The 21,921-nt window shown below is 31.3% G+C and overlaps 1 protein-coding gene and 1 long non-coding RNA gene across 4 annotated transcripts; one reads left to right on the top strand and one right to left on the bottom strand.

Annotated features, from left to right (window-relative positions):
• The first annotated feature begins 345 nt into the window (after positions 1 to 345).
• On the top strand, positions 346 to 8,521 carry LOC145099893 (uncharacterized). Of its 3 annotated transcripts, none has more exons than XR_013704679.1 (4): positions 346 to 789; positions 1,117 to 1,201; positions 6,943 to 7,092; positions 7,926 to 8,521. It is a non-coding gene; the product is annotated as an uncharacterized LOC145099893 (long non-coding RNA). The 3 variants fall into 3 exon arrangements; XR_013704681.1 differs by having other exon boundaries at positions 1,120 to 1,201; XR_013704680.1 differs by lacking the exon at positions 6,943 to 7,092 and having other exon boundaries at positions 348 to 789.
• LOC145099889 (cytokinin dehydrogenase 6-like) lies at positions 2,648 to 6,679 on the bottom strand. Its single transcript, XM_079037392.1, has 5 exons — positions 6,008 to 6,679; positions 5,799 to 5,926; positions 5,089 to 5,352; positions 4,746 to 5,008; positions 2,648 to 3,455 (listed from the first exon to the last, which is right to left on the bottom strand). The coding sequence occupies exons 1-5, from the start codon at positions 6,606 to 6,608 to the stop codon at positions 3,131 to 3,133; spliced, it is 1,581 nt and encodes a 526-aa protein (XP_078893518.1). The 5' UTR covers positions 6,609 to 6,679; the 3' UTR covers positions 2,648 to 3,130.
• Positions 8,522 to 21,921: the final 13,400 nt, after the last annotated feature.

A 21,921-nucleotide genomic window follows, 5' to 3' on the forward strand; every position in this document is an offset into this window, starting at 1 on the left:
TAATGTTTATTTGTACTAAAAAAACAACAATGATATTTTTTGTAAAAAAAAAAAAAACGACAATGATATTTTTTGTATAGAAGAAAAACAACAATGATATTTTTTACTAATGGTTACCTTTTTGTTTACTAAAAAAACAATAGTATTTTTTATATATTTTTATAACCGGTAACATGATGATTACCTATAGTTAATGATATTTTATATATTAAAAAAGTAACAATGATTTTTTTTGGGTACATTTTGACAACTTGTTTACCTTTTGAAATAATTGTTCTCTAAAACAGGTCTTAGAAAATTGACAGGTTATTTTCTAATAAAATTATTTAAGATCCTTTTTCTCGTCATTATCTATTTTTTGATTTATAAATTATAATAATTGCCAGGTGGTGCTACAGTGCCCGCCACCAATCGCTGCGGCGACGCCGCTTCCCCCAAATGAACTTTAAATCCTTTTCAAGCAAACTCGACCTGCGTTTGTGAATAAACTGAAATATATCGAAGGGAAAAGTCTAGCATTTCATCGGTAGACTCGTCGATCATCTACATTTTTGGGAATGGAAGCTTAGTTTTCGAAGTGTAAATTGCAATCTGCGGGTTCCAGAAGAAACACCTTATGCTTCTGAAGAGTGCGAATTATCGAATATGTCTTCTTAATCAATTGCTACTTTGCTACTCGTTCTAAACCCTCACTTCCGCGAAGGAAAACAAACCGATCGCCGATACGATTCCAATGCATATCCAACAGCTACATCTCAAGGCCGAAGAACTACAATCTCGACCTTCCAGGTATTCTTCCGTGAATCGAAATCACATAAACTGCAATAATTTGTTGATTTACAGAAGTATACATGTTTTCGGAAGTAAAGTGTCCATCATTCACTCGATCTGTTACACAACACATCGATACACATTGTTTGAGATGATTTCTTGTAATTACAACATAACATTTTACATCTTAATATACTGCAAGTCATTGTAAGCCACTAATCTCGATTTTGCTTTGAACCGAAACAATCAATTTTTGGTCCTTAATTCATTTTGATTCATGGTTTATAACTCCTAAATCTCATTGACCCTATAAATGTTACTTATCGATACCAAATTCAACCACAGCAGGCATGACAAACTCCAGTGAAGCTTGATATCTGTCACAGAGAAACTAGAGTCAGGTCTACCCATGGGAAGTACTATCTTACAGGTAAATGTCAATATTCTGATCATCAATTAATTGACTATTATCTTTGCTGAATTTTTTGAGATTCATTGGTCTTCTAGCATCCTGATAAAGGTAGTAGGGAGCATACTAGGTAACTTTTTAGTTTATTTTTATATGTGAATAAAAAGTAAGCTGAATAGAAGTCTAGAATATATAACTTTTAGTGTCAAATATATGCCATTCAAGTATTCAACCATGTGGTAGTCATTATTGGAATCTAAAAAAGCTGTTACTTCCCTTTTTGGATGCTCCTCAAGTCCATATAGGCCAGTGATGTTTTGTCAGTAGATATGTCGATATTGCACTTATGGTGCATACTGTCTCCTTGATTCCAGCCCTAGAGTTTTAACTGGAGTTTCATCAAAATCATAATGAAATTTCCTGCAGTAAATAGTAATCTACTATTCAATCAAAGACATAAAGTTCATTTAAAGGTTTCCATTTCACCAACATTATGTGGTTCAACTTCTCAATCATTATTACTATAAAGATTCCAATTCCACCTATTTTTTGTTCAAGTTTTTCTTTTTTTCAGTGACAACTTTTTAAAGATAACACACTAATTAATATGCAAATGACTATAGAATTATGATCCTTTTGGAATTTCGAAAATAGTACCAGTGATGAAGCTCAATTGTCTATCCATAAACTCATGAAACTTGATTCCAATCCTTGTTAACTTGTATAAATGACTGAAATACCCTTTCGAAACCTATTATTAACACTGCACTATGCTGGTTTCTTTGTTTTCTGTTGTTAAATTTATCTTTTTACCTAAAGATAGTCTTAATTCTTAAAGAAGTTTCATGAACAAGAAATTAATAAAAGGGTAATTTAAATACTTTGACAAGTACTTAAAAAAGCTTCTTGATCGAGAAATCAATTACATTCTAAATCATTTGTTAGATTTAGAAGCCAAACAAAAATCTACATAGTGTGAAAATTTCACTCTAGATTGTGTTACAAATGTCATTCAAGTCATGATATAAGTCATTAGAAAAGAGTAAAGGGAAAGATTCCAAGTGGAGAGACATTTTGGCATTTAATGAAATAAATTCCACTATTTTCATGATAATGCCAAGTCACCCTTGACAATGAACTTTATAAGTATCTTATAGTTGTTGATATAGTCCAATAATACATTATATCATCATGATTTTATAACTTGATCAGAAGAACAAATGTGGAATCTATTTTGATCCCATGTGATTATTATACTTTCCCTTACTTCATAGCTTTAAACATATTAAAATTAGTTTTGAACTATTTTAAGTATGTTTTATTGTGTAAAAACACTCCTACAAGCCTACAACAACATGAACAATATCCTAATAAGAAAAAGAATTAAAGATTGGAGATTTCTCAAAGTAAAATGCTTTAATAAGAAAAAAAAAATTGAAAATACAATGTTGTAATTGTGACTTTGACTTTGACTTTTGGAGTAAAAAGGCTATATTTAGCTTGTAGATTGATTTATATATTTATTTTACAAATTTACAAAGAGTCAAAGAACTTAATAACTACATTACACAATATAAACAACACTATGTCAGAAAGAAAAAGATTTTCTTATAACTTTAAGATAATTTACATCAATTTAGAATCAATTAAGTGGCTTTTTGACTTTAGTATTCGAATCAATAACCACTTAATCTCAAAGAATGAACTTTGACTCTTCCAAGAAACTTTGTTGACCCGAATTCCCAATTTTCCACTTCTTGCATCCCCAAAAAAGTAAAAAAAAAAAAAGAAAATCCAAGTCAACTCCCGTGATAATTCGAGTCAATGATATGGAGGTCATGATTTCTTTTTTTGTTTTTTGTTTTTTCATTTTAAAATTCCTCCACTACCACACGTTGCTTTGAAAGGTCATTTTCGACTTTTCAAAATAATTATGATTTATATTTTTGGTCATAAGTCGAATATACCCTTTTGAAAAATTCTGTGGCCAGGAGCAAGGATTGCTAATGGGTCATAAGCCATTTTCCTCCGTTGAAAAGTCTCCCATGTTTGACCAAAGTGGGCCCTCCACTCATCTTGTGTGTGAAAATGTGGTAAATATTGTTTGACTCCTAAGTGGGCTTCTTTGCAGAAATCCAAGATTTTTTTATTCTGACTCAGTAAGTGTTGTAGACTATCTTTTCCTTTGGTGGATAAAGGATTTGCTTGTGATAGAAATGCCACTAAGTAGAATATATCTTCATCTGGTATTACTGCTGAACTCCTGTTGCTCCATCTGAAAATAAAAAAAAAAAGTTTACATAAGTTTCACTTCACCCCCCTGTAGACTTTTTCCTTTGCAAAACTACCCCCTCCGCTTCACTAAATGTTTTTTGTAAGGAATTGAATCTCTCAAATCGTGAAATTAGTTTAAAAAAATTAATAGTTTTGTAAATATATATAAGGGTTAATCTTATATTTTGTGTTTTTTCCGGATTAAACCTCAAATTTATTTTTTGACTTGTATTTTTTTTTTTTTTTTTTTTTTTTTCTGAAAAGCCTTCGACTTTTTATTAATATTATTTTTTTTCCCAAAAAAACTATCAAGCTTCTAAATGCTTCCAAAAAAACCTTCGGCTTTTTTAGTTTTTCTTGAAAAAACTCTCACATTTTACAATTATTTTTGGGTTAATCTCATAAAAAACCTTATATTTTGTGTTTTTTCTGGATTAAACGTCAAATTTATTTTTTGCCTGAAAAAGACCTTGTATTTTTTCATATATTCCGATTTGGCCCTTTTAGTCATTTTTTTAACAAAAAATTGTAAAATGTGGGGTTTTTTCGAGAAAAACTAAAAAATTGAGGGTTTATTTGGAAGAAGTTAGAAGGTTGAGGGTTTTTATCGGAAAAAAAAAAGACAAAGTTGAGGGTTTCTTCAGAAAAAATGAAAAAGTACTAGGTCTTTTTCAGGCAAAAAATAAATTTGAGGCTTAATCCAGAAAAAACACAAAATATAAGGTCTTTTGAGATTAACCCTATATATAGTTGAGTTTTTGTTTTTATTTATTCAGTATATATTATAGAGTTAATGTTATAAAAAACCTTATATTTTGTGTTTTTTTCTGGATTTAGCCTCAATTTTTTTTTCCTGAAAAAGACCTTACATTTTTCATTTTTTCCAATCCGGTCCTTTTAGTCATTTTTTTTTCCAGAAAGGTTGTAAAATGTAAGGGTTTTTTCGGGAAAAACTAAAAAAAGTTGAGGATTTATTCGGAAACAGTTAGAAGGTTGAGGGTTTTTTTTGGAAAAAAAACACAAGATCTTTTTAAAAATCAGGAAAAAACATAGACCATAAGGTATTTTATGAGATTAACCCTATATTATAAGGGTATTTTTGTCTCTTTCAAAAAAAAAATTGAATCTCACATTCCAATTCCTTCATATTCCGCTAGAATACTTAAACAAATGATGAATGTATATAACAATAACCCAGTTCCACGTATTCAACATTCATCATTGTGTAATTTTATAAAGTAGAGGGGTTGATTTGCCAATCTGAAATAGTACAAGGGCTAAAAAAATTTACTTTGATTTGTTGACTGGGTAAACAAGGACAGGCCCATTGCTTGTATCTGCTAAAATCTTCCCAAAAACTTCATCACCAAATCTCTGAATTTTACTACTTGGAACAAGAAGATTTAGCCATGGATGTGGAACATCCCATAACCCTTTCGCTTGTAGTTTTATCTCTGCTGTATGTACTCTATCCAAAAACTCTATATACGTAACTTCAGTCATAAAAACAGTTGATGGAATATACCTCAACTCAGATAACATGCTCTCAATTTCCTGTTATCAATTTAAAATCACTAACACTTTAATAAATCAAAAATCAAAACTGGTTTGTATTTCGTTCACATTTATCTCACCTCATAAATCTCACCAGTGTTATCTGATGGATTGAAGTATTTCGCCAATTCAAGGCAAAAAAGGGTTTTTCCTTCTGACTTAAATTGACTTGCTTCATCATCATCTTTTGGGTTAAAAGATGATCTCCAATTATTGAGAAGACCTGTTCTGTTTATAATTACAAGTCCTTCTATGTAATCGAATGATTTTTTTGCTGATATTAATCGCTCTTGATCTCGAGTAAATGTCGAAAAATCTGAATACAACACTCTGATCCATTTCACCTGTTTATATTGGATTCAATTATTAGGTAAAAAAAATTAGTTTCTAAATCAAACCACAAAATTGCTCAAATGTAATTCAAATATTCGGTAAACTTTTAGATTTTGAAAATTTCAAGGCGAATTTAAAATAAAAAATTAAAAAAAAAAAACGTAACGTACTTTTGCGGTTTAACCACTTTTACTTTATTTTTTCTGATTAAACCATACAAAAGTTTCCAACGTTTTTCCAAATTAATCATTTTGACCAAATATAGGTCTCACTATAATTAACAAAAAGTAACCATTTTGACCTGTTATATCATATACGACTATATCAAGTCAAAACAGTTATGTACGAAACCTTTATCATCAATTAAAAAAAAAACTATGTATAAATCCTTAAACCACAAACCCCCACTTTTTTATTTTCCCATTTTTTTAATTACATCAAAAAATAAACAAATTACCATTTCTGCAGCCGGTTCAAGTAAAATCCTTGCCCGTGTAATTATCCCAAACTGCCCAAGCCCTCCAAGAACACCATTAAAAAGATCCGCATTCTTTTCTTCAGAACACGTCACCACCTCTCCCTTTCCTTCATCATATTACATAATTACTCATTACATTTTCTAATTTTTATAACAAAAAAAAAATTATTTTTATATTTTATACAAACCTGTAACAACTTCAAGTTGTTGGACATTACTAATCTGAGGACCATGCCGAAACGCCTGACCACTAATCCCCGCATTCGACAACGTCCCTCCAACCGTCAAATGCAAATAATCAGTCCAAGATTTTGGCGCGAATCCAAACTTCAAACTCTCCTTCAAAATATTAATCCACAACTCCCCTCCCGAAACATCAACATATCCAAAATCAAAACCAAATTCAAATTCCATTTTCGGTTTCTTCAACGACTCCATATTCACCACAATCCCTCTGTGCGCCTGAGCCTGACCCTGAATCGAGTGTCCGTGCCCCCTGGCTGCAACCGTGAGCCCAGACCCAACCCCGAGGTCCCACACATGGCTCACGGTTGCAGATATGTCAGACACTGACTCAGGGTGCAGGACGGCAAAAGGAAGGAATTGATATTGATTTCCGTAATCTTTCGCGGCGAATTCGTTGTTTGTGAAAGTGAAATGCCCGTCGATACGTAAATCCGGGAGTGAAAATTGGGTGTTGGAAAAACAGAGGTTTAGTTGGATTGCTAAGAAACTTAGCAACATGATTGTGAAACTAATGCTTCTTATGAAGAATGATAAAGATCTCATTCTTTTTTTTTTTTCTGGCTAGAAATAAAGAAAAGAGGAGGGGATTTAAAGAGATTTGATAAGGATCCGTGTGTAGACTGTCTCCTTTAAAAGTTTCTGACTCCCAAGGGGGTGCCTTTTTAGCTTCCTTTTTCATGGAAAAAGTCACAAGAAAAAAGAAAGATTTTGCAATCTTTGCACTTATTTGGTTACAGTTACAACCATATTTTTAACTTCCTTTTTACTATCTATTTGCCAATTTTTAGGAAAAAGATACATTCTTACATAGTTACAGGTGTCTAAAGATTAGTCGCGGTTTAGTTTTAGTTTTGATTTGCTGGAATTAAAATGGCAGTGTGGGGTCCACGAAATCATGCGAATTTCAATAAAGTTTTTGGGACCTCTTTCAACCAATGGTGTATGGACAATTGAAGTGATGACAGGTCATTAGAAGACATAGATATCTGTTGCCCATAATCACCCATATGCTTTAGTTTTAATCCAAGTAAGAAAGTTACATCCTTTTTTAGCATCTTACTTTTATATATTTTAACATGCTTCAATTTACTTGTATAAAATATTGCTATTTTACTTTTCATAATACAATACATTTTTTGGTTCTTAAGTATAGTTGAATTTCGAAAATTTGGTCCCAAAAAGTTTTCTCTTGCAATTATGGTCACAAAAAGATAGTAGTTTTACCTTGAACAGGGACCAAAAATGTTACAAGAACCTCAAATAAGGACCAAAATGTCAAAAGAAAAGTTTTATGGACTAAAATTGAAAAAAACTCAATTATAAAAAATGTTATTACTATGTTTTCTTATTAAATGGGCGAAGTGTTTAATGTTCAATGCTTAAGAGAAATGAAAGCAAGAAGCTATAAAATTTAAGAAAGTACGTTGCTATTCCTTGGCTTTAATTCATTTAAAATTGTAAAAATAAAATGGTGAAGTTTGGGGTGTAGTGCTTTGAATGATGTTGTGACATATATGTGTTTTTTTATGGAATATTTAATGCTCAAAGTTGTCCATTGGATGCTAAGATCCATATCTTGTCCCTCCTTACCACAACACACTTGACCCTTTTTCCTTTGTGGGCTATGTTGTGTGAAATCTCAACCATCAAACCCTACTCCCATTTTGTGGTCCAAAACCTAATTTGACCTAATTCTCTACATACTCACCGACCATTGACAAAATCAAAACAAAAATAAATAAATATCTGCAGTCTGCAATGTGAGAGTTTCAGTTCCAATTAATTCGTCTCCTTACAGACACTAGGGGGTTACTGTGTACCTGATTGTAAACCGAAGAATAATTTTTTTGTGGAATTTAGGATGATGTGATGAATGTACAAGTGTTGATGCATAGGGTACAAGTGGAGTAGTGAGGAGTAAGGACATATCTTTGTGAATGATAAGGGGGACAAGTGGGGTGAGATTGTATGCCACTATGAAAGATGAGATTGGCTAGGTGCCCACTAATGGGGTCCTCTAGAAGTTGGTGATAATAACCATTAACCATAGATGCTAAAGAAAAAGAGTTGGTAGGATTTAGACTGATTTAGGATTTTGCTAATTAAGATTACTAGTAATCATGGATGTTTTATCTAATCATGTTACATGTCTAACTTTCAATTCATTCTACTTGATGTTGTTTTGTCTGATTCACACTCCATCAAAATCTAATTTGATTTTGATATCATCTCTCCATTCATGTCTCACATATCACACATTGTACTTGGACACAAAAATAAATCCATCTCTACCAAATCTTCACTTGTCTGTAACAGTCTATTTATTTCGTTATTCCTATTGTTACAACTTATTCATAAATAATGTTGATTTTGACTAATAAAGTTATAGGGTATTATTTTAAGATGATTTTGTTGCTAATAATATAACTGTTGGTTATCTCATGTTTATCTAGAAATTATTTTCTTAACTCATAAACTTTCTTTTCGTAATTATTACTTTATTTTAATGCATGTGTATGTCGTGCAAATGATGAAAGATACCATCCATATTCAACGGTGGCTTTTATTACCACCGTTTATTCATTAACATCATTTTTCTTATTCCCTTAGACCAGACATATTCCAACTAGATCCTCATCGACCCACATACATATATAAACAAATACAAAAACATTAAAAAGATAATTTGTGATGTTAGTATAAAAATAAAGAATTGAATTATTAGTATATATACAAATTTTGGTTTAGCTTATTTATGTTTGAAAATGTAACTCATACCCGAATCGAATTGTAGTTTGGGTTGGCCGGTTGTTTATACGGATACCTTAATTACATAATTAAGAAAAATAATAATTACATAACTAAGAAAAAAAGAAGCAACCAAGACACTTTAGCAAAGAAACGTGGGGACTAGAAAGAAGAAGAAAGAGTAAGTGGACATATAAAATGAATAAAAAATGGCAACCAATTTGATTAATAGAAGCTTATGTTTATAGTCAACATATGCCATCAAATAGAAACGAAATTTTTTTAATATATCAACTTGTTTTGTACTTGAAAGATGTATGAAATGAAGCCTTGAAAAGTGAAAACTATAGTGAAAACCACGAAATCCCTTAAAAATGCTAAAAAAAAAAACGAAAATTCTATAATTTATCATGGATGCCCACTAAAACTATTAAAATGATATAAGAAACATAATTAAAATTTTATAGAAGTTGGTGATTGGTGAATGAAATCAAGATGAATATTACTTATGATGGGAGTTTTTATAAAATAAAAAATATATATATTTTGAAAAAAAATATCGGTATGGATGTAAAATTAATGAATTTTGATATATAATATTAATCTTTTTATATAATGAAATGTTGAAAGTTATGTGGTCGAAATTTGTTCTTGTTTTCTAAACTTTTTTTTTTCTCGTTTAAACCTTTTCCGGAAATATGCGGGTAGATGATGAGAGAGAACCATTGGATCATTGAAAAGTGGAAGAAAATCTTTTCAATGAGCTTTTGATCTTGTTAACATCTTTCCATTTGCTAAAATGTTGATGTATCAATTTCTTAAAATGAATAGAAAATTCCTTTTCTTTAAACTTTGCTAAGGTTTGGAAGTTATACGTTAATTGTTAAGTCATTGTTGAGAAGACATTTGCTGTGAAATGAGCAATGTTGAATTTCGTTGAGTGTTGACTCATGATGTTTGTTAGAAATATTTAGAGTTATTTCATCTTATTTCAGTGACAATCAAATACTAAAACATTTTCCAACAGTTTTTATCCAGTATTTGAGATTTTTAACAACAATGAAGCTGAATTAATGTCAACACATTTGAGCCCTAGTGGATCAACTAAGGCTCCGTTTGATACACATCTTTTCAGGTCCAAACAGATCTTTCTGGCTGAATGGACCGGAAAGACTGTTTGATTTGCACAAAAGAATGGATCTTTCCCGGTAAGATATGTCTTTCCCAGAAAACCCCAAAATCATATCTTTCTGGCTGAATAGGCTGGAAAGACAATTATACACCAAACTCTGCATCTTTTTTTCTTTATTGGATTATTAATTTTTTTAAATAACTTTTTTTCAAATTTATTTTTATTGAATTATTACTTTTTTTCATGATTCAACACAGTTAATCAGATGTATAATCAAACAATATGGTTTCTTTCCTAGTCAGAAAACTTTTCCAGACAACACTTTTCCAGACAGAAACTATCAAACGGGACCTAAGTTCTACATGAAATAAGCTCTTAAAGATTGAGCAAAGTCACTACTATGAAAAAAGGTGAAGATTATATCCATAAGTATTTATTATGTTCTAGGCAACATTTCAACAAATAAAAATAGTTGATAGCATAAAAACGGTAATAATAGAACTCATAATCACCCATCAGAATTATTGGTTCTCAAGCTTGCGTTAATAAAATTCAAGATAAACCATGCGAATAAAGTTATGGTATATGCTCTTCAAGATATATAGATAAAACCATAAATGATAAAATGTTATCACGAACATTCACATATCTTAAACTCTCAAAGGAAGATGCCATTTTCTCGACATCAAGTTATCGTATAGCGTTAATAAAATTCAAGATGAACCATGAGAATAAAGTTATGGTATATGCTCTTCAAGATATATAGATAAAACAATAAATGACAAAATGTTATCACGAAGATTCACATATCTTAAACTCTCAAAAGGAAGATGCCACATTCTCAACATCAAGTTATGGTATAGCGTTAATAAAATCCAAGATGAACCATAAGAATAAAGTTATGGTATATGCTCTTCAAGATATATAGATAAAACCATCATTGATAAAATGTTATCATGGATTTGATGAACACATGGTCATGATATATGAAGAAAGATGCCATATTCTCATATCAAGTGGTCCATGAAATATCTAACATAAACATAGGTAACGCTAAACCATTCAAGTTATCATACAAATCTTGGGATGAATTTGACAAAGTAGGTGTTACTTTTGTTGGTTTAAAAACTTGCAAACATGATACCAATTCAATTCATTGGTGAATTTGATGAACACATGGTCATGATATATGAAGAAAGTGTACTTAACAAATACATTTTTTTTGGATTAATTTATTTATTGAATCTATTTGTTACTATATAATCATTTTTATATACTACAATTTCTTGTTTTTCTAGGTATTTTATGATTTTCTTCCCACTCATGGAATCAATGATTATAAACGGTAAATAAGTGAATATATTTTTCATGGATTAAGTTCCTTTGATAGAAGCTATTCTACTTGTCTTCCTAACTACAAGACATGAAAACATCGTGTATGTGGCATATAAGCGAGATATTTACTGCTGAGGTAAATACATATATGATATATGATGATTTTGTTATATTGAATCATTTTTTTATTTTGATTCATTTTCCCGAATCAACATCTATTTTATTATAAATTTTCTTAATATTCCATCACAACTTCACTCTAATCTGACAAAGTCTAGTATTAAATCATTTAAATAGTTTAATTTGGAATCAAATGGTAGATATTAATTAGAGGTGACAATCGTGTCGTGTCGTGTCGGGTTCGTGTCATGTCGAAACACTAAACGGGTTGAAAGTGCTCGACCCTAACCCGGCCGATTTAATTAACGTGCCGTGCCGTGTCAACCCGTTTATTTTCGTGTTGAGTTCGTGTCGGGTTTCAGGTTAGGGCTATACCTTGAAATATGGCGTGTCATGTGAGGTTAAAAGATTGAGCATGTTGAAAAAGTAGGAGTTGGGTAGATGGAAAAAAAAACTAATAGTTTGGAGGCAGAATAGATGAAGTCATAGTAAGTTCAGATGACAAAATTAAAAGAATGAGAGTTGGGGAGGCGGATGATAATGTCATGGGGATGTGAGAGTGGTGAAAAAGACTGGGTAGTTTGGGAGAGAATGGAAAAACTGAAATGATATCTTGATCTAGACGGCTAAGTCATTTCAACATTACAAAACAATTCAATTCAAATGTTTTATTTTTCTTATGGTTTTGGTTTTATATCTTTCTAGATTATTTAAATAATTAAAAAACATGTATATAAATAAACGGGTCATTTTCGAGTCATATTCGAGTTGAAATTCTCAACCCTAACCTTACCCATTTAACTTTCGTGTCGTTTCGTGTTAACCCGTTTATTTAAACGGGTTGAAATATCTTACTCAAACCCGTTTATTTCGTGTCGGGTTTCGTGTCTTGTCAATTTTTGCCACCTCTAATATTAATATTGTTTTGAGAAAAAAGGGCGGTTGATCATGGATAAATTGATGTTAGGCAACAAGTGATTTAATTATTTTTTGTCACTCGTGAAAAATGGATTATGGAAATTATAGAGATTGGGCGATTTCAATTTGCAACTTTGATGAAGTGGATTGGGTTTCGGGTTGGGTCGGTTTTTATACATATACCCAAATTGCATAACACAGAGCTAAGAAAAAAAAAAGCAACCAAACCACTCCACTTTAGTAAACAAACGTGGAACTTAGAAGAAAGAAGAAAGAGTAAGTGGACAGATAAAATCAATGAACAATGATAACCAATTTGATTAATAGAAGCTTATGTTTATCGTAAAAAATGTGCCATCTAAGAGAAAATTAAAATTCTTAATATATCATTTTTTTTTTAATTTTTAATTATTATTATTATCTTTTGTATTTGAACGATTTAGGGTGACACGATTATTTTTACAGAACAGATTATCATAGAGTACCGTGGTATGTCATATGCGTTTGAGGTATATATTTAATTAGATATATGATATTACATGTTATATGCTTGTCTCCAACATTCTTTTTTCTTTTATATATTTTTGTTGTAAGTCTTTATCAATCATTTCATTCTTATCTAATCTTACTCTTAGCTTATTCTAACATCGCACACATATGTTTGAGCATTATTTTCATGGTCATCAAGTCTTTCAAAAAGGTGTTTCCAATTGTTATATTGTTATTTGCTAAAGAAATTTGATTATTATTAATAGGTTTAAATAATTTAAAATAAAAACAATACACTTTATCTACTTGTTTAGAATAAACTAACTGATCACTTGTTTCACCATTATATAGGTTTTTGGTGTAGTACCATAAGAAAAATGCTTAGATAAACTATTTTTAGGAAACACAAGAATAAATTCTCTAATTGGTCATTTTTAAACTAAATTTTCTTTTAATCTATTATCAATATTATCCCACTTATGTAGATCATAAATATTTAAAGGTTAACAAATTTATGGCCATTTTCATTAATATCATTTTCATTATCATTAGTGAAATTTTATTTCATTATCATTAATTTTATTTTCATTCTCATGAGTGACATTATTTTCATTATCATTATCAATTTCATTCTTATTATTGTTATTTTCATTCTAATCGGTGACATTATTTTTTATTACCAATTTTATTCTCATTAGTGTTATTTTCATTCTCATTAGTAACATTATTTTCATTACCAGTTTCATTATCATTGTGGCTATTTTCTTTCTCTTTTGTGATATTTTCATGTTCAATTAAAGCATTAGAATAATTTATTTATTGTAGACAAAACTACAAAAATGGTCCATGTGGTATGCATTGTTTTGGGTTTTAATCCAAACCCCGTCTTTTTTGGATTCGTGGTCCTTTGGCCATATTTGTACGTAAATTTGGTCCCTCGTAAAATTGAAATGACTATAATGCCCTTCTAATATATTTTTTTATGTTTTTTCTATTTAATTTAAATGAAAAAAATAAATAATTAATTTGGGCCCACATCTCTCTCTCTCTCTCTCCCCCCCTCCCTCTCTCTCTCTCTCCTACCTATTTTCTTTTTTCTGAAAATTGTCCAGATGAACAAAAAAACACCCAGAACAAATTGTTGAATATTTGTTTGTGTTCTTCATCACAGTCAGGATTGGTTTACAACATCTTAAGATCCGGTTTTGCAAAAGAACACTATGAACACACAAATCACATAATACTGAAGGACCAGAGAGGGTCAGTGACAAGAGGAAAAATGAGCGATTTTTGATTCACACACATACCTTCTGAAACTATTTCAGATTCATACACACATACACATATCGATTTCAGAAGCGAAAACGTACACATACAAATCGATTTTTGGGGATGAACATACAAAAAATCGATTTCCAAAACAAAAACTTCACATACACGCATACATACATCGATTAAAAATTGGATTTTATGGGTTTTCTTTTGATTAGGTATGTCGTGTGCATGAGTGTATGTGGAATTTTAATTAAGAGATGAAGAAGATGGAGTTCTTCTTGGTAAAAAGAAAAACGATATTGGGATATGGGGGTATACAGAGAGAGAGAGAGAGAGAGAGAGAGAGAGAGAGAGAGAGAGAGAGAGAGAGAGAGAGAGAGAGAGAGAGAGAGAGAGAGAGAGAGAGAGAGAGAGAGAGAGAGAGAGAGAGAGAGAGAGAGAGAGAGAGAGAGAGAGAGCCCTATTTTTTAATTATTAAAATAAATAAATTAGTATTAGATTTAAAAAGAAATAAAAGAAAAATAGAAAATAAATACCCCAATGGTATTATAGTCATTTCACTATTCATAGGGACAAAAAACGCAATGAAGCTATTCATAGGGACAAAAAACGCAATGAAGCTAGCTCAAAAGGACCACTAATCCAAAAAAGTCGGGGTTTGAAATAATAAAAAAAAATTCATACCAACCATTTTTGCAATTTTGTCTTTATTTTAAATATATTTTTATAAATTTATGCATGGCCCCTTTTGAGCTTGTACTTTTTATTCTATTTTTTGTTTTTTTTTCTTTTTTTACTTCTTATGACTTTTTAGTTAAATAAAACAACGATGATATGAAAAAAACAATGGAAAAAGAGCACCTAATTGATCGAATTGTAGGCAGTAGGCTCTTGTCAAGTTGCTTTCAGCAAAAAGTTTGTATTTCTTTTTTCAAATTTCAATTACCTACACTCATTACACATACAAACATACACATTACTCTCGGATATGAAAAAATAATCAAAAACATAAATTGAAGACTTGTTGAGAGAAATCGGAAAAAAAAAAAAACACTTTTGGGTCTGGTAAACGTACACTTTTGGGTCTGATTCAATCATCGAAAATTCGAAATCAAATTATCAAGGTTCAAAAATAGATTTTGGGGTATGATATAATAAACAAAGAAAGCGGTTTGGGCTTATTCAGATAAAATAGAAGAAATCAAATTCAGAATATAAAAAAATAGATAAAGTAAAGCAATTAGAAAATCAAAATTTGATATCTTATTAGATGTTATTGCTTCTAAGCTTCTTAATGCGTGATGGCTCACACACTCAATGTCACTGGAAGTCTGGAACCAATTTTAGAAGAATAAAAAAGAAACTCGATGAAGATGATGGACAATGGATCGATATTATTGATTTGGGAGTGTAGAAAAATCATAAAATTAAAACTCGTTCTCCTTCAATACCAAGAGAGAGGAGGGGGACGGTTCAATGCTTGATGACATTGAAAACTTATAAAACCGTTAGTCCGCTTCATCCTTCAACGAACCGGTGTGCCAACAACATGAATGAAGCCAGGAATCAGACGCCTTTTTTTTCTGATTTCTTTGTTATTTTAGCATAATTGGGCAATTTTAGGTCCATGCGTAATTGCCCAACTTGCCCCCACTTATTGGGTTTGACCTACATATAGACATTCTCTACCTACACATGCATCCGAATAGCCGAATGAGATCATTGAGGTACCAACATGAATGGAGCCAGAAATCAGACGCCTTTTTTTTCTTGATTTCTTTGTTATTTTAGCATAATTGGGCAATTTTAGGGCCTTGCGTAATTGCCCAACCTGCCCCCACTTATTGGGTTTGACCTACATATAGACAGTCTCTACATACACATGCATCCGAATAGCTGAATGAGATCATTGAGGTACCCCGATCATTACCAAACACCATTGTTGGCACTTAGGCATACGCAGCGAGTAATGCATGTTTTGGTATGGTTGAAGTCTCCATGGATAAAGATGAAAAGGAAAGATATCACAAGCGTACACCCACCACTGTAGACGATTGTATAGATGATAGCATTACAGTCTATCTGAACCAAGATGATTCGCTAATTTTTGTTCTACGGATTCTCATCCGTAAACAGATAATGGAGTTTTGATGCGTGTATATGGTGACTTTGGCAACTGATAGTTAGAATGTGATGTAAGTTTTATATGTATGTTATTAGTTAACAATTTAGTTAGGTTACTTACTCTATTTTATACATATGTTAATCGACAACACATCATGCTTTGTATTTTGTTGCTTCTAGAGCAAAGGTCAGAAGATGTTTGGTGGAAATTTGTATCGACAACTTTCAAAACTAATGTAAAGGATTGGCATGACATGGATGATGGATTTGTTTTCCTAACTCGGTCTGAATGTGATACAATATACTTATGTTTCAATTACATTACCTAAGTCATAGTCATTCAAGACAATATGTTATTTGATGATTTGTTATTCCCAACCTTCTGTGCAAGTATACATCCCCATTAACATACAAGATGCCTACTAGTTTTTGGGGGTTTTGGATTTCCGGTTGTTCACTCTCACTATATATATATATATATATATATATATATATATATATATATGATAGTTATGAGTTGTTTTGTAGCCTCTTAATTGAAAATTTTAAGGGTTATGCTCTTAAAAATTCATATTCACATTGTTGGATAACATTTTTTTTATTTTCCACTTAATAAGAAAATACCCTCTTATTTGGTTATACCTCACTATGCATCTGAAAAGAAAAAAAAAGACCGTGCTTCTTATTTTTTTTTCCTAACCATAACCTTTTCACCATATTCTTTCCTTTCTTGTATCCGTCAAAAACACCCATGTCCATCTTCTGATGGAGTTTTGTAACTAAAAATGATAGTTTTTCTTATTACAATAATGGAAGCATTATTTAAAAGGGAAATTGTCAGAAAAATTCCAATATTTTCGAAAAAGTTACATTTTAGTCCCAAGTTTTTTTTTTGAACATAAAAGTCCCGATTATTTGTAAAAACACGATAATATGTCATTTCCTGTTAAAAGAAAAAAAATATTTTTTGTTAATTTGAGCCAAAATGAAATAACCAGGACTTTTATGTTCAAAAAGAGCTTGGGACTAAAGTGTAACTTTTCCGAAAGTATTGAGACTTTTCTGACAATTTTCCTATTTAAAATGTTTATTATTTTATGACCGTTTAAAACAAACCCATCACAGATCCAATAACATGAGCTAAAAAATTATATTTTTTCTTATGACAACCTTTGGAGCCTTTATCCCAGTTGAAATTGGTGAGTCGAAGAAGATGGCAAAGAAAAAGAGTATCATCTTCTCTATTGGTATCCGCTAATAAGTTCAAGCCACCAAGAATACTAGTTCTCACTTGTATTTAGAACTTCTTAATCCTTTACAAATTAAACACGGTTTTGTCTTAAAATAGAAGCACTTAAAACCACCAACACTTTCACTAGTCTTCTAAAGATAGAAAATAGGAGAGGGGAGAGTTTTGTTCTTGACAATGAGAGAAGAAAACCAAATACCAACCTTAAATGAAAGTCTTTGCTTCTCTTATATTCACACACAAGATAAAAGGACCATGCCTTCATCATGGTCAAAGGTAAGGCTTATAAGGTGCATAATGTGTGTAAGAGTATGGAAAATAAGGAACCCTTACCCATATTTGGGTGGTTTCGGCCAAAAACATAAGAGAAGAGAAGGGTGGTATGGTTTAAACTCCATCTCATCTTCAAGATTTACATGTTTTAATCTAATAAACTCAAATAGGTCCAAAAACTTGTACTTGACATATTAATTCATACCTTATGAGTTAATACTTTAAAAACACTCTTCGGAAAATAATCAAAATATTATTTTAATAAAATAAGAATTTTTTCACTTTAAATACAAGAGTTGATAATATTTATTAATAATCGAATTCTAATAAATATTCAACAAGTGACTACTTGCTAAATGTATGACCCTATAGAATCATATGTCAATTGGCAATATCAATCTAAAATGATTCTTAAGCATATAGATCCAACATCCTTTCATTTGCATCTCGTCGTACTTCACACCAACACCGACCATTGTGCCGCCTTCTTCAAACATACCGTCGTGTGCCACCATTTGTTGGTACCAAAGTTCTTCAATCCTCCACGGACGACCTGATAATCTTCGCACAATTCCAACAATTCGTTTCCTCTATCGTCCACATTGTTCTGTTAGTTCCCCGACTTTCCTTCAGATGAATTCGAATTGTACAGCACCTCCACCGCCCCTTCCAAAGTTCCACCTTGGACAATAAAACTTGAAATGGTAGATGACGTCATCTCCGCCGGAAGCAACTCCTCTTCATCTTTGTATTCTTCACAACAAAAACTCAATCAATCTCTTAAATAAATAGACAAAGCAAAAGGAAATAAATGAAAGCTTTTGGAGCGATTCCCCTTCGTTAACCACCCCTTTGAAATGTAGAAGAAAAGAGGTGATGAATGAATGTATAGAGTTTTGACACATCCAAGAAGAAAGGTTGTTTATAGGGTCTCTGTTTAGGTTGGAGAAGAGCAGCGACAGTTGCGACGGAGAATGGTGTTGGTGGTGGTTGTGGTGAAGAACCGTCTGTAGGATAATAAAGCTAGAAAATACATATTGTTGGAGAAGATAATGAAAGTATGATAATGGAGGGTGAAATGCACGCAGCTCCAAAAGTAAGCCAACGGTTGCAAAAGCAAGTTGGCTTAGAATTGTTACTATTCATAAACCGATAATGGGTTTTAATAGTATATATAATTGGATGATTTTATTATGATATTCCTAGAGGTGGCAATGAGCCAACCTAGGTTGGGTTCGGGTTCAACCCATTTAGTAATTAGGTTGAAAATTTCAACCCAACCCAATCTGTTTCTTTAGATGGGTTGATATTTCCAACCCAACCCAACATTTTAGATAAATGGGTTCTCACCGGGTTGACCTGTTCTAATAGTTTCCGACCCAACCTATTAAATAAATTGGTTAAACTTGGGTTAACCCATTTAAAATCAATTAAATAAATTATATAATTAAATATTATACATCTTAAATTATAAAACGTAAATAAAATTTCATAATTATGACAAAAGCACAATCCTAATTCATAAATACAAATAAATTATTCAAACAACATTAAAAATATTTAGTTTCACAGTCATTTTGGAGAGTGACCAGTATTATCGGCGCTAAAAAATGATGTAAATTATGATTGAATTTTATAAAACATAGATAACATTAATGCAATATTATAATTTACAAATTATTACTTTGATTAATACATGATAATATTCAAATAATATTAAATTATATATATATATATATATATATATATATATATATATATATATATATATATATATATATATATATATATATATATATATATATAAGTTAAATGGGTTAAAAATCTCAACCCAACCAGCTAATTTTGGGTTGGGTCGATTTTTGCCACCTCTAGATATTCCTATAGAAAGTAATTATTTTGTGTAATAACACCTCCCATATTGGTCATTTTTATAATTTTTTTCTATAAAATATAATATATAAATCTTAGTTATCATCGTACAACAAATGAAAAGGTAAACGAGCAACAAGTTGTGCCGCTAAGACTTTTTGTATGGTAAAGCCAATTCTTATGAAGACTATATCCATAGATCTAGGGGATATAACATTGCTATGCATGATCCGTTGTACTCTATTAAGAAGCTTTTTCACATCCGGTGCAAGGAAAGCAAATATATCAAATGCAAATGGTATGAACACGTGTTGATTTTACATGCACGATTTCTCATGTTTGGTGACATTTCATGTAGCAGCTTTTAATGCAGTCTGTCCCGCCGTGAGACCCCCGACCATCAAGCCTACGAGAGAGGATACCCTGTAAGATCCACACATGTGTGTTTCTCTCCAGCCCATCCAAAAATCAAAACGCCACATGGTCTAAGGGTTGACCTTCCTTCTGTCGGGCCAGTCAAGAAATTCACAAGTGCCTCTTTCTTGGCGGAAACCCCGACACGCTTAAATATGTTGACCAAAACATCCCTAACCATATCGTGTGTGTATTTGAACCCCAAGAGTTCTTTCGGCATGTCTTTCGGCACACTGGACATATCTCGTCAGCTGGGTAGATTGGAATCATGAGTCTATACTTGAGGATGGTACGATACTCCACATGGGACATATGTTGGCCAAACCCATCTATAGGGATAACTAGAAGAAAATCTTGAGCATGTGGTGCACGTAAACACTGGAAAACTACTTTCTGCCAAGCCGTCATATTGAAATGCACTTCCATATCTTGGACAATTTTAATAAAAGAGCATTTGCCAGGGTATTTGGGGATTTAAGGGGGGGGGGGGTTCCCTTAGTAATAAAACTACTAAGGTCAATTTCCGAAAGCTTGTTACGAAGAGAAGCTAAGGCACAAACATAATCAAAATCCATACCATATATGCCAATGATGTGTAAATAATTATGCACTAGTTAAACCTACTAATGTAACTAATCATTACTTCCTAAGGCACCTTGTTGAAAATAGAATAACACAATAGTCGGGTATCAAACACAGGGAATGAAATGTTTAGCTAATTTTATCTACTAACTATCCTAAGTTACTATTTAATTAATAAAAGGGGTTTTCTCTAGTTTTTCAAGACTAGAAATTTAATTAAACAAACTAACTACTATCATCTAATGAAACAAAAACTAAATTAAAAGTAAGAAACACAAAAGACGATTTTAACCAAGGTGATTGAGAGACTTACAATTAGCTTCGATATACTTGCTATTATGGTTGATTTATGGAAGTGTAATGGATTAATGCTTCGCTAGTTACCGATTCCTAAGATGACCAAGTTAATGTTCACTAACTTAATCCTTTAGCAAATAAGCTCATTCATACTGTGATCAGGCGGATAAACTAACAAATTCACTTGTGTTCAGTTCGAGTTAAAGTAGACATATAACTTATTGATTAATTTGGTTTATTAAATCAATTCAATATATGATTGGTCATTATATATTAGCTCCTACAATTATTTACCCACTTTTCTATTTAACCCTAGGTTTTGGTCAAAACTCTAGTCCTACAATTTTTGCAACTCACAAAGATCATAAGATTCAAGTTCAATAAAAAAATGATGGTCATGCAAACTTAACAAAACTAAACAATAAATAGAAAAGTAGTTCTCATAAGCATAGAAGGTTCTTTAATAAGCTAAAGTAACAAATAACCAACCAGACATCATCCAAACCATAAATCAAACCATAAAAAGTCAAGCAATCTACACTAAATGAAAATCTGTTGGATTAGGTGTCTAAGCCCATAAATATAATTGATATATACTTGAATTGATGGTAGCACAATCCTTTTGGGTTGCCCTCAAACCTAGAAATTGAATATGATAGCTTTTAGAGAGAGAGAGAGATTGATTTATTAATTTATTACTTGGTTAATAAATTAATTATAAATCAAATAAATGATTTGTTAATATATTATGAGAATAATATATTAATTAGAAATAGTATTATTTAATTAAGAGTTAATCAGAAATTAATTGGAATTAATTTTGGGATTAATTGGATTAATAAAAAGTACAGAGGTTATGGTGTAATTGTTCAATAGTTGAACAACAGCCATTCTAAAATCATCCCAGAGCCTTGGAAATTTTTCCATGGTTCTAGAGGATCTAGAATATCTATAATTATCCTTGGAGGATAATTAGGAAACCAGATAAATACCAAAAATAAGATAATGTTATTTTATTGTTTTGGGAC

Source organism: Lactuca serriola, chromosome 1 (assembly GCF_051521515.1).
Source record: "Lactuca serriola cultivar US96UC23 chromosome 1, Lser_US96UC23_V15, whole genome shotgun sequence".
Lineage (NCBI taxonomy): Eukaryota > Viridiplantae > Streptophyta > Magnoliopsida > Asterales > Asteraceae > Lactuca > Lactuca serriola.